This window comes from Tupaia chinensis, unplaced genomic scaffold (assembly GCF_000334495.1).
Source record: "Tupaia chinensis unplaced genomic scaffold, TupChi_1.0 Scaffold000028_1, whole genome shotgun sequence".
NCBI classification, from domain to species: Eukaryota; Metazoa; Chordata; class Mammalia; order Scandentia; family Tupaiidae; genus Tupaia; species Tupaia belangeri.
Window position 1 is genome coordinate 266,313 of NW_006159458.1, and position 14,327 is coordinate 280,639.

Consider the following 14,327-nt stretch of genomic DNA (forward strand, 5'->3'; position numbering starts at 1 on the left):
AGAATCTAGCACCTTTAACCACCATGCCACTTGCCGGCCCCACCTTTGTTGATTTTTAAAAAAATTTGCCAGAGGACACATCCACTCACTGGAGAGAGACAGACAGACAGAGAGAGAGAGAGAAAGAGAGAGAGGGAGGGAGGGAGGGAAGGAAAGTGAGAGAACATTACCCACAGGGCATGGTCATACTGCACTCCCTTCCCCTCCATTGTTCCCTCCCTTTGGGATTTTGAGCACACTTGGACACATGCCTGGTATGTTTCTCAAGCCTCCAGGTCTAGGACCAAGCCCTGTGGTTGGCTGCGTGGGTCCGAGCTGTCCTAGCCACCAAGCCAGGGGCTGGGCCTCTTTGCCTACTTTTAAACTGAGTTATTTATTTTCCTTCTATTGAGTTGTTTGAATTCCTTGTATGTTTTCCTTGTGTATTAAACCTTTTTCAGATGTAAGGTTTGTAACTATTTTCTTTTTTTTTGTTTTGAGAAGTTTTTGCTATAGGGCATGTGTGTGTGCTCGCCAGAAAGAGAAAGAGAAAAATCACCCCCCGCCCCGGGGGAATGGCCACACCGCAATCCCTTCTCCTCCATTCTCCTCTCAGGATCTTGGGCATGCATGCACATGCGCCCGGCGTGAGTTAAAGCTGCCGGGTCCGAGACTAGAACCGCGGTTGACTACGTCAGAGTTCAGTGACATAGCCATTACGCTAACTGCTGGTCCCAAGTTTGTAACTATTTTCTAGGTTGTCTCTTTACCCTGTTGAGTATTTTATTTTTGCTATGCAGAAGCTTTTTAGTTTCATATACTCTTATTTGTCTGTTTTGGCTTTTGTTGCCTGCAGTCATAATTAACAAATTAATTCTCCAGACCAGTGTCATGGAGCTTTCCCTCCTCTGTTTTTTACTAGTAGTTTTACAACTTCAGGTTTTACTATTTCAGTGTTTAATGCATTTTGAGTTGCTCTTTGCATGTGGTGTGGCATAAGGGTCTAATTTTCCCCTTCTGCATGTGGGTATCTAGGTTTCTTCGTGCCATTTATCAAAGAGACTATCCATTCCCCAACGTGTGTTCTTGCAGCATTATCAAAAATCAATTGACTGTAAATGTACGAATTTCTTTCTGAACTCTCTGTTTTTTTCTATTGGTCTGTGAGTCTGTTTTTATGCCAGTAGCATTGTAGAACTTACAGAAATTCTATATTCTGATGCATTTTTGTTATTGTTGCTGTAGTGTTCTTGTACTTGCTGGAGAAAGCGAGAGAGGGCTGGAAAGTGAGAACTCCCTCCCTCCCCCCAAGTGGGGATGGTCATGCTGCAGTTCCTTCTCCTCTTTTAGGCATGTGCACACTTGCTGATGTGTTTCTCAAGCTGAAACTTGTCTAAAGTGCACAGTTGACCACCCGGAATCCTGTGCCTTAACTACCACACCATCTGCTAGCCCCAGTATTCTGATATTGATACTTTGTGGCTTTTCAAGTGGTTTGTCTTACGTAACACATTATTTCCCAATATGCATGTATTTCCATCTTATTTTGCTTTCAGTAAGGTAAACATCTATATTACTAGCTTTCAAATGTATTTATTTTCCCATAATTCTAGAAAAATACAACTGTCCAAGTTTCCAGGGTGAATATCGGTTCTTTAATAGGAGAAAAAGGGAAAACTTGGAAGTTAGACTTGTTTGCTCAGTGCTAGGGTAGGACTTACTTGACATTTTTGTATTGAGATTTGAGTTCTTCGATTGCATCTTCAGGTATCATTTACTTTAGACAGGGGGCAATGATTAAAAAAATACATATATGAATATAAGAACATACCCTTTGTACTCTTTTACTTTAGAGTGGATATACTTGTCTCGAGGGAACTGGAGGATAATGTACAAATTTTAGAAGTCTTTTCAATGGACAAAATACTGCACAGAATATAAATGTTTGTAAAATGAGGTAGGCAAGTGTTTTAGCCCAGTATAATTAAACTCTCCAAAAAACACAGTTAAATATTTGTAAATTTAGTCTTTCACATGAGAGAAGTGTAATAAACCTATTTGATTTTGCATCTATATTTATAATATAGTAACTGTTTTTTTTTAATGGTAAGATTTTTAATAAACCTATTTGATTTTGCATCTATATTTCAAGTATAGTAGCTGTTTTTTTTTTAATGATAAGATTTATAAAAAACAAAATTTATTTATTTATCTGTTTATTACTTGAGATTTTCAAGCCACCAGATCTAGGACTCTAATAAGCACAGTCAGCCATGTGGGAATCTAGCACCTTAACCACACTGCCATCTGCTGGCCCCTAATACAGTCTTACAGATACACATTTTATTTTATGTATTATTAAATAGAAAAAATTCAGTATATTTTTCCAGTCTTATAAGAAAGCTTAGTAAAAACTAAGTTCTGGGGGCCAGCAGATGGTGTAATGGTTATGTAGCAGGGCTCCTACATAACCGACCATAGTTCGAGTCCCGGACAAGGTGGCTTGAAAATCATGCCAGGCGTGTGTGCGCGTACGTGCCCAAAATCCCAGGAGGAGAATGGAGAAAGGATGGTGACATAGTTGTCCCCCAGAGGATTATTTCTCACTTTGCCTCTCACTGTCTCTGTCTCTCTTTGGCGAGTGCATATGCCCTATGGCAAAAATTGCTTAATAAAAAAATGAAGTTCTGCCTTGCCTTATTGAGTAGAAGGCAGATCTTGGTAAGAAATGGAAGGTGTGTGTATGGCTGAAGAAGCAAATGCTGAGAAAGGAGAGCTTCCAAATACATACATGAGCTCCAGGAAGGATAATGGGTAAGGGCTCCGTAGCGCTGCTCTCTGGTTTTCATGCTTGGTGTTTGCAATTTCCTAGCGTTCTAACTGCAGATGTTCTTCCTTCTAGAATTCTATGAAGAAATTCTTTCGCTGGCATATAGTTTAACCTGTCACAGTATTTCCCCTCAGATGTGGCAGCTTCTAGGCATATTATATGAAGTTTTTCAGCAAGATTGCTTTGAATACTTTACAGGTATGGCTATGACCCTGTAACTTTTTTGCTTTTTCAAGTCTAGTTATAAATTCCTTTGACCCTTGAAATAAAAATAGATACGATTCTGGGAGTCATCAGGAAATGTCTTATCTTCCTGTCACGTAAAGGATGAGCTGTTTGCAACAGTGTTTTTCAGCTCCTGTTATGTTGGCAGAAGAGCTAGACTATATTTCTTATTAGATCTTAAGTTAGTTTGCAACTAGAGCCTATATCTATACTTAAATCCATAAAGATTTCCTGAGCACCAATTATACTTCAGGCACTGTTTTAAGCCCAGCAAGACAGTGTGAGCAAAACGGACAGCCCTTGCCTTTGGAAGCTTACTTGTATAGGGGGAGGGAGGGTGGGTGGGACACACTCAACCAGACTAGCAAGAAAATATATAGCACGTCAGGTGGTGTTGAGTGCAAGGAAGAAAAGGAAAGAATTTGGAACAGCTACTACAATAGATGATGAGCATTTTCATCTCTTTGTGTTTTTCTCATCTATTGGGTTGTCTGAAAATACACATAGCTTTTCCAACGACATAATAGGGAAGGTGTGTCACTTTGATTTCTAGCATTTTTTGGTAGCGAGGGATGATAGTAACCTGTGGGTGCTACAGAAATGTGGTTTCAGTGGAAATAATGTATTTCCACTTTGGTAAGTCTCATTTGGATTTTGAATTTCTTTTCCAGACATGATGCCTCTCCTGCATAATTATGTGACAATAGATACAAATACTTTACTATCAAATCCAAAGCATTTAGAAATCCTTTTTACAATGTGTAGAAAGGTAAGCAAGTCCTAATCACTTGTCCCTGTGGTTCTTACTAATGTTTGAATACTTTACTTGAGGACATTTTCAGTGTTTCTCATACATTTAGTTTTATTATTTTCATCAACATGTTTGTCCTTTTTATTTTCCAAAGGACTTTGGAATTGTCATAACTTAAAAGTTTTGCATTGTATGTTGTACTTAGAGTGTTTACCAGTTTTGTATCTATGTACTTTATAATTTTCAGGGTAAATACTTTTCTGTGTGTGTGTGTGTGTGTGTGTGTGTGTGTATTTTTCCTTTCAAAAATTTAAACTTGCTCCTTGACTGAGGAAAAGTGCTGGGCAGACCCTGTCACTAAGTGATTAAGGGAGCCAGATTCCTTTCCTGGCCAATTGTGGTTTGAGAAGATACACTGGGCATGGGTGCCTAAAAGTCCCAGCAGGACTGACAAATAGAGAAGGGATTGCAGCACGGCCACGCTCTTTGGGAGGTGCTTTCTCTCACTTCCCCTCTCTCTGTCTCTTTGTCTTTCTCTGGGGATCATACATACTCTCTGGCAACTTAAAGAAAAAGTAAAAGTGCTGGGAAAATGAACCGTCTAGTTTGTCAGTTAGTGACAGAGTGGCACTGATCTTTTTTCTTTAATTGGGTATGTGTGTTGGAAACCATTACATGTAAATAACACGAAGGTAAACAGTATTAACAGGATCTGGTTAGGGGCTCTGAACTCATCTTCAGTATATCTGGATTAAGTCCCAGTTCAGTTATAAAAAGCTTGGGAAATTTTGGCGAGTCAGTAAACTTGTCACATGTAAACTGAAGGAGCTGACTTCTCATTTAGTTCTGAAATAACCCATCTATTGGGTCATCGAGAAAGTCATGACACATTTTTGCATAGAAAAGCACAGGAAAATATGTCATGACTTTTCCTATGACCTAATAGTTTAATCATCATTGTCTGGCAACTTTCAGTTTTCCCTAAATTATAGCAATAGCTGTTAGGGAGGGAGAGGGTGAAAAGAAGCAACAAACAGAAAATAGTCTCGTGTATTTCCTTGGTAACTCATACCTGCTCATCAAGTAGTTAACCTATGCTTGATATTCTTTTTTTTTTTTTTTTTTTTTTTTTTTAAGGGTTTTTGCTCAAAAAATTTTTTAGAGGTTTTTGCTACAGGGTGCGTGCGCTCACCAGACAGACAGAGACAGAGAGACAGAAAGCCAGAAATCACCCCCCAGGGGGGATGGCCATGCCGCAATCCCTTGTCCTCCATTCTCTTCTCGGGATCTTGGGCACGCACGCACAGGTGCCTAGCATGAGTCTTAAGCCACCGGTACACAAACCACGGTCAACTACATGGGAATCCAGCAACATAGCCGTTAATGCTAACTGCTGGCCCCCATATTCTTGCTTTTAATAGTAGCTAGTATTTATGACTTCTTACTATATACCACATGTTTTAATCCATTTCTTGTTACTGCCACAGAAAAGCACAAACTGGGTAATTTATAAAGAATAAAAATGTATTGAGCTCATGATTCTGAAGGTCCAAGGAGTGCATCTGGTGAGGGCCTTCTTGCTGGAGGGAGAGGACTTTCCTTAGAATCCTGATGCAGACCGTCATGGCAGGAGGCCAAGAGCATGCATCAGCCTTGTCCTCTGTCCCTTTTCTTCTCAAGCACCAGTTCAGTCATGCAGTCCCTGCCCTGATGACCTTGCCTAATCCTAATTACCTCCCAAAGGCCCCACCTCTTAATATCATACTTGGATTATGTTCCCAATCTTTAATACTGTCGGAGTAGCAACCATTGTTCAACACATGAATTTTGGGAGCCCTCTTTCAAATCATAGTACCAGGTATTCCCCACGTGCTTTATATACATTAATTTATTTAAGCCTTACAACATTATGGAGAAATGCCAGTTTAATCAATGAGGAAACTGAAACATAACTTCTTGTTCTATGACCGAGGTGTAGTAAGTTACCCTAAATCACATAGCTACTATGTGTTAGAGCCAGATTTGAACCTAGGTAGTCTGTCTCCAGAGCCCATTTTTAAAATCACGAGATTTATTTTGTTTCTTTTCTTTCTGTCAACCAAAAATAAAACAACACAGACACAAAACCCCTAAGAAAACGCAATTTTGGAAAAAAAAAATGATATTGGCTTTCCTTTGTGTGTCATGACCATGAGGTAGTTCTATTACCATTCTCATTTTACAGATGGACATAGTAAGTCACAGAGGCTAGATAGCTCTTCTAAACACACAGCTAATAAGTGGCCGAGGTGAAATTTGAACCAGGCATTCTGATTCCAGAGCCCATTCACATTGAAAAGTTTGATCTTAATACACTGCCTAGAGGCTGAAATTTAAATGATGTAAATATGGTTGATTTTTGGCTTTGCCTACTTTTTTTTGCTTATGTCAGCTCACTGTTTTGCAGCTTTGACACGTTTTACGCTGTTTTTTTTTTTCTTCTTTGTGGATATAGGCACTTAAAATCTCTACTTCATTTTAATGACCCTTTGGGAAGGAATGGAATTAAATAGAAATGTTCTTTCTGTCATTTTTAAGGGGAATTGCTTTGTAATTGTTTTTTCTTAAATTATATTTTTCTATGAAATTAAGTTTTCAGATCTATAAAAATAAAGTGCTCTCCATGATACGTTTTTATTTTATTTTATTTTGTAAAGATTTTTGCCATAGGGTATGTGCAGTCACTGGAGAGGGAGGGAGGGAGAGGGGGGGGGAGAGAGAGAGAGAGAAAGTGAGAAATTAACCACAGGAGAGTTATGGGGTTCAGGAGAGGGCGGGAGGGGGAGAGGGGGGGAGAGAGAGAGAGAAAGTGAGAAATTAACCACAGGAGTGAGGTCCACACCGCAATCCCTTTTCCTCCATTCTTCTCTTGGGATTTGGGCATACATGCGTACACGCCTGGTGAGATTTTCAAACTGCTGTGTCTGGGACTCGGCTGTGTGGGAGTCCAGTGCCTTAATCACGGCACAATCTGCCGACCCTGGTATTCTATTTCTAGTTAGTCTTTTGTCTATCTTTATATCTCTTTCATTCCTAATATCTTATTATTTCTTTTTTTTAAAAGAGACTTTTGCTTTTGGGTGCATGCACTTGCCAGAGAGAAGGAGAAAGGCAGAGAGATAGAATGCGAGAAATCAGCCCCTAGGGAGGATGACCTTGCCACAATCCCATTACCATTCTCCTTTTGGGATCTTGGGCATTCACATACATGTACCTGTTGTGATTTTCAAGTCACTGGGTTTAGCACTCAAACTGTGGTTGGCCACGTAGGGAGTCCAGTACCTTAACCACTATGCCACCTCATTCCTAATATCTTTATTTTTGCTTTCTTTGCTTTTTAAAAATGGTTTTAGAAATAAAGCCTTTTTTAAAAATATTTATTGATATTATTATGTTTAAATTTGCTGTAGGGTATATGTGCTTATTAGAGTGAGACAGAGAGAGAAAGAAAGTGAGAAAGCAAACCATTAGGTCTGGGATTTGTACTGCAGTCAGCCATGCGGGTGTCCAGCACACCACCTGTTGACCCCTAAGGCTTTTTTCCCTTTTTAATGAATTTGCTTTTGATTTCTCTGTGTTACCTCTTTTTGTCTGTATTGTAAATTTATGCTGTTGCCTTTATTTCTTTTTTTCTTGGGGTTAAGTATATTTTTGTGTATAGACAATGAATTCATTAATATGTCCATCTTTTTAAACTTCAAAGCTAAGCATGTGCTACTCTAGGAACCTCTCTTCTGGGAATCTTACTATATGGCAGCTATATTTAGAATTTTATATGTGAACATGTACACCATGGACTTGTTTATAATAATGAAAACATAGAATAGACAATAGGAAAACAGTCTGGTAACTTTGTTGTATTAATCTATGTTACTGTATAGTCCTAAATAGTTTATAGTGTACATGAAAAAATGTTTTTAATTAGAAGTCAAGGGACCGGCAGATGGCATATTGGCTACATCGCTAGACTCCCACATGGCCAACTGTGGTTCGAGTCCTGGACCCAGTGGCTTGAAACATGCCTTCATGAGTGCATGCATGCCCAAAATTCCAAGAGAAGAATGGAAGAGAAGGGGTTGTGGCATGGCCATCCCCACTGAGGGATGATTTCTTACTTTCTGTCTCTCTGTCTCTGAATCTCCAGTGAGCATGTGTACCCTGTAGCAAAAACCTCTCAAAAAAAAAAAGAAAAAAAAATAGAAGTCAATATGAGGAGATTGAAAGGTATATAATATTGAATTATGTTTTATGAAAAAATGAATGCATATGTACAAGAGTTCAAAAGAAACAAAAAAATAGTTTATTTCATTGCATTAAATGAAGGTTATTTTGTTTTCTTTTTTCGTTTTGTTGTTTTGTTTTGGTGCCTTTTAAAAAATAATTCTTTATTTTTAATTTTATTTTTTTGTTTATTTAAAATTTGACCACACACACACACACACAGAGAGAGAGAGAGAGAGAGAGAGAGAGAGAGAGAGAGAAAGAAAGTGAGAAAGCAAACCAGGTCTCAGACTTGAACCGTGGTTGACCATGTAGGAGTGTCCAGCACCTTAACCATCACACCACCTGCTGGTCCCTTGTTTTGATGCCTTTTAGGAGAAGCTTTAGTTATCTGAACAGTTAACTCCTGTAGCCTACTTCATTATTCTAAAGTCAAATTAAGTGAATTATTACTCCTTATAAGGAATTAGAACAGATCAAGAAGATACACTTTTGACTTTCTTTCTCTGGGTTAGAAAGGTAAATTTGCAAAGCAAAGAAACCTGCAATTCCTGTGGCTGAATTTATATGGGATGTTTGCGCCATGTGGCCTGACTAAACCCCTATAGTACTGCATCCTGCTGAGCTGAGTTGTAATCACTGCAGGTGCTGTGTGGGGATGCAGGAGAAGACGCAGAATGCCATGCAGCCAAGCTTCTTGAGGTCATCATTCTTCAGTGCAAAGGAAGGGGAATTGATCAGGTAATGTATGTCTGGAAAGCATCTTACTCAACGTTTACTTATAAAATTTATGTGTTTCAAGTTTGTACGTCTGATTGACATTTTATTTCTTCTAAGATGGAAAATTTAAAAAGCCTGTTGTTGATGATCTTTAAACATTTGGTAGAATTTAGCAGTGAAGCTATCTGGGCTTGGTATTTTCTTTTGAGATAGTTTTTTTTAAACATTTAAAAAATAATTATTTAATTAAATTTATTATTATTATTTAATTTGCTAAAGGGCACATTGGCTTATGAGAGAACATAAGCCACCAGGTTCAGCACTCAAACAGTGGTTGATCATGTAGTAGTCCAGCATCCTTACCACCATGCCACCTGCTGTCCCCAAATCCTTTCATTTTTAAAGCCATTCAAATAATTCTTTTTGGTTTATTTATTTATTTATTTATTTATTTTTAAGAGAGATATTTTGCTATAGTGTACGTGTGCTTGCCAGAGAGAGAGAGAAAGACAGAGAGAAAGAAAGTGAGAAATCATCCTCCGGGGGGATGGCCACACTGCAATCCTGTCTCCTTAATCCTGGGATTTTGGGCACGCACTCACATGTGCCTAGTGCTGATTTGAAGCCGCCGGGTTTGGGACTAGAACTGGTCCACTTTGTGAGAGTCCAGCAACATAACCATTATGCCATCTGCTGGTTCCTATTTATTTTATTTTAATCTTGATATTTAGAGATTACTTTTTCAAAAAAACTTAATATATAGACCATATATAGAATTCTAAAGTCTAATTTACAAAATAAGGTATAATCAGGGAAATCTATCTTCCATCTCTGTCCTCTCTACCCTCATTCTTCTTCTTCATTACTTTTTTTTTAAACTTAATTTAATTTTATTCATTGTCATTATTTTATTTTTTTTAAAGTTGACCAGAGAGAGAGGGAGGGAGGGAAAGTGAGAAAGCAAGCTGCCAGGTCTGAGACTCAAACTCAAAATATATTTGTTAAAATAAAACTTTAGTTTAAAGACATCCCATGAAGAGCTTTTAAAATTTAGTTCACATTTTCTTGTGGTTTCATTGATCCACTGCTAATTAGCATGCTAATGACTTTTCATACAGCTTTTATATGTGTTATGCTATGAAGGCAGAGCACAGAATAACACTGTATCAGAATGAGAAGAAATCAGTGTAGAATTAATCAGACTAGTTATCTCTTTGTAAAATCTCACTCCAAAGTATCACATATAGTCAGTCATGTGTTTTAATATGTCATCCTAAATAAGATTAATATTCTGCTAATCCTGAGGTGTATGTAGTTTAGCCCATGAATGAAAACAGTAAATTTAATGCTTACATTTCAACCATAAACCTTGATTTTTAAAGTTTAATTTTAAAAGAGGCTTATATCAAGAACTTAGAATTTTGAGATTAGTAAGTGGCACAGTGGTTAAAGGCACTGAGTTCTCACATGGCTGACCGCAGTTCGAGTCCCAGATCTGGCGGCTTGCTTTCTCACTTTCTCTCTCTCTCTCTGTCTCTCTCTGGTCAAATTAAAATACATACATACATACACAAAGTTAAAATAATTCATTATAAAAACTCAGAATTTATTTTATTTAAATTATTTCATCCCATCCTGTTTAATTGATTGATAATAATTACTAGGAAATGTTTCTAATAAAATTTATAGAGTTTTTCAATATTGCACTTTAGGGAACCAGCAGTTAGCGTAATGGCTATGTCGCTGGACTCCCATGTAGTCGACCGCGGTTCGCGTCCCAGACCTGGTGGCTTAAAACTCATGCCGGGCGTGTATGCGTGCGTGCCCAGGATCCCGAGAGGAGAATGGAGGAGAAGGGATTGCGGCGTGACCATCCCCCCTGGGGGGTGATTTCTCGCCTTCTGTCTCTATGTTTCTGTCTGTCTGGCGAGCGCATGCGCCCTATAGCAAAAACCTCTCCAAAAAAGAAAAAAAAATTGCACTTTACAATTGGAGTCGGATGCTTTTATTTTAATATATGGGGTCTACCATTTTTTTTCTCGTCTTTATCATCTTTCACCTAGGCCAACAGGAGTTTTCTTTCTCAGGAGATACTCCAGTTACATTTATTCTCAGTCACATTCATTTATTTCCAGTTAGATTTGTCAGGAAAAATAAATCTCACCTTAGTAATTTTACTTTAACTGTAGAAGTGGCTGAATTCACATTTGGATTCTTGCCACTATTTGAGTGAGGACTGTTCTAGGCCAATGTGCAGTTAGTTCTGATCTGCGTTGAAAGGAAGATATCCTGGCAGTGTTACATGGCTTCTTTTTGTCTGTTTAGTCTGTGGGTTTTATGGGATTCTAAATCTTTTAAATTACTCTAAAAACAATTTAAAAAAGCAAAGTTCTGTTGTCATTAAGATTCTTAGTTATTAATACTCTTTGCCAACATTCAGCTTACTATAAAATGTTACTTGGCTGCTTTGTGTATGATGGACTCTCTCTGTTTTTGTCCTCTAGTGCATTCCACTCTTTGTTCAGCTTGTCTTGGAGAGATTAACCCGAGGGGTCAAAACAAGTGAGCTGCGCACCATGTGTCTGCAGGTGGCCATCGCCGCCTTGTACTACAACCCGGACCTGCTGCTGCACACGCTAGAGCGGATCCAGCTGCCTCACAACCCTGGGCCGATCACTGTGCAGTTTATCAACCAGTGGATGAATGACACAGATTGCTTCCTTGGGTATGTGTCTTTTGGGTTTTACATTGCTCTTCTGTTTCTATGAAGTTTAATGTTTAATTTAAATTTTTCTTTTCTTTTTCTTTTTTTTTTTTGGTCATACGGTGCGTGTGCTTGTAGGAAAGAGAAACCACCCCCCCCCGGGGGGATGATCAGGCCACAGTCCCTTCTCCTCTTGGGATTCGAGGCACACATGTACACACATCCATTCAATGTGATTTTTTTCAAGTCGTTGCATCTTGAACTTGAACTGTGTTAGGTCATAAGGAAATTCCATGCCTTAACTACTATGCCACGTGCTGGTCCTGAAATTTACTTTTCAATATACACCTATGATAGCATGTACAAAGATCATTTTCATATCTTAGGAATTTTTTCTTTTTTAATTTGCCAAAAGGTATGTGTGTGCTCTCCAGAGAGAGACAGAGAGACAGGGGGAAGGAGAAAGCACCCCCAAGTGGAATGTGCTCTTGCTGCAATCCCTTTCCCTCATTTCTGCTTCCTGGTGGGATTTTGAGTATGTGCACATACGTGCTTGGTGTGTTTCTCAAGTTGCTGGTCTGGCCTTTGAACTAGCTGGCTATGAGGAGATCAGACTCTTTTAACTACTAGGTCATGAGGCCAGCCCAGGAATTATTTTTGGTATCTTATTAACATGATACTTAAGTTTTAGAGAATTAAGAATATATTTCAGCAGTATAATCTAGTGTAAAGAACGCAGGCTCCGAAAGTGAGATATAGCTCTTCCCCACTTTGATTTGACTAATGTGTATTGTTACTTCCCCAGGCAATACGAATTCAGTGTCTTTCTAGCTTTCATGACTATTACATGTCTGCAGGCAGAAACATACTACATGAGTCAGGTTTCTAAGGAATGTACCAATCTGGCAAGATACAATGTAGTGTCTCAGAATATTTCACTCTTGGCAGATGTCATGGGAGCCTGTTTTCAACATGAGCGAGTGACTTCATGTGAAGCACTGTATTAGTTTTCAAATATGGGGACAGTGACGTCCCAAATGTGATATGCCCTCCTCAAGTCACCTAGGACATATTAGTGACTGCATTGTGCTAGAATTTGAGCTAGGTCACTACCTACTTAGTTTTACAACAGTGGAAATAGCTAGTGTGTGGTTTTTTTTTTAGCTTTACAAGATGTCATTTAGCAAAACTTGTTTAGGGGAATAGATTTCCAGCAGTAGTCGGAAGGACACGGGGTGGGTGGGAGACGATGGAGGTCTCTATTAGAACGGTAGAATAGGAATGGAAGAATAGATTTACAAGTTGTTATGTATGTTCTAATTTTCCTGCTTGTAGGAGATGGGAGGTTGTCCCTGATTGAGATTTATTATTAAAACCTTGAGGGGAAGAACATACTTTAAAAAGAAATTGTACATAAAATTATCTCTAACAAAGATTTAGGGAGTGGAAATTTGGTCCTTCAAAATTATGTGGCTGATAGCTTATGCCTTTATTAGCATCCGTCAACAGTTGTTCAGAGCTAGCCAGGCTTTCTCTCTTAGTTCTGGCATAGACTGGGCATCCCTGGATTGTACTTCCTCAGAGTCTTCAGCAGCCCACTGGATAATTGTCCTGGAAGTGATCCACACAACTCCTGAGGGTACTGCTAGTAGGGCTACGCAGATGAGGAAGCCCTTTGGTCAAGTTCAGTACCTGTTAGAGCATACTACTTGGGCATTAGTAACTTGAATAATGCAAGGAATGAAAGCAGTGAAGAGGCTTGTTTATTATATATTCATCACTGGGTTTGTTCTATGTTAATTGTCATTTTAAATGAATTGAATCTCTGCAAGTTTTTTTTTTTTTTAATGCTGCAGGGTGCATGTGCATGTGTGAGAGAAAGAGACAGTAAAGAGAGAGGAAGTGCCCCCTAGGGGGTCTGATCGTACAGCTATCCTGTTTCCTCCAATCCTCCCTCCCTCCTGTTAGGTTCTGGGCATGTGCATGTATAGGTGCCTGGCATGTTTTTCAAGTGGTTGAGTCTGGGACTCAAATCTTGGTCAGTCTAGTGGGATCTGGCTGCTTCTGTGCATTGCTTAACTCTGCTGTGGAGCTGGCCCCATGCTTGGAATTTCGAGACTTACACCAATATACTGTGGAAGTCTCTTAATCCTTAGTATGCTTAGTTTTGAACAACTTAAAAGAAATATCTAGTAGAAAAAAATACATCTAATATATAGAACAAACGTTTTCCTTGAGAATTAAATTTTTCTTATTCTATTTATAGGAGAGTACTTTTATGGATTTACTTATAGCCACTAAACCCAGCTTCCTAGATGCTGAAGTTTGTTTGTTTGTTTATTTCTTTCACGAGTTAGAAAGACAGGGAGAGAGAGACAGCATCGCTAACTGGGTCTTGATGTCACGATCTACCCCCACCCAGCCTCAGCCAGCTCTGGTTGATGGGCCCGTGCATGCCTGATGTACTGAGGCAGGTCTCAGCATGAACCCAGAACCTTACCACATGGGTCCGTCTTGAAGAGCATCAAATTTTCTGCTGTGCTGCCATCCAACTCCTAGATGATGAAACAGCTTTTGGCACCTAGGATTTGTATATGTGCCAAGAAACCTTGTAGACCAATCTAATGACATGAAAGTCTAAGAAATTCTTTTTTCTTCTTTAAAGAGAGAGATATTTGCTATGGGGTTTGTGCACTTACTGAAAAGAGAGACACAGAAAGTGAAAACTCACCCTGAGTGGATGGCCACGCCACAGTCCCTTCTCCATTCTCTCTTGGGATGTTAGGCATGCATGCATGTATACCCACCACAAGTTTTTTTTTTTTTTTAAAGAGGTTTTTGCTATAGGGCACGTGCAC

At 39.0% G+C, this 14,327-nt stretch overlaps 1 protein-coding gene across 3 annotated transcripts in view; it reads left to right on the forward strand.

Moving 5' to 3' along the window:
• Positions 1-14,327, forward strand: part of IPO8 (importin 8) — a 92,762-nt gene that overhangs the window by 64,354 nt on the left and 14,081 nt on the right. For all 3 annotated transcript variants that reach the window (XM_027770926.1, XM_027770927.1, XM_006140247.3), the window contains exons 18-21: positions 2,882-3,007; positions 3,706-3,803; positions 8,691-8,786; positions 11,270-11,490. In XM_027770926.1, coding sequence (XP_027626727.1) covers positions 2,882-3,007; positions 3,706-3,803; positions 8,691-8,786; positions 11,270-11,490 — 541 coding nt within the window. The remainder of the gene's footprint in view (positions 1-2,881; positions 3,008-3,705; positions 3,804-8,690; positions 8,787-11,269; positions 11,491-14,327) is intronic.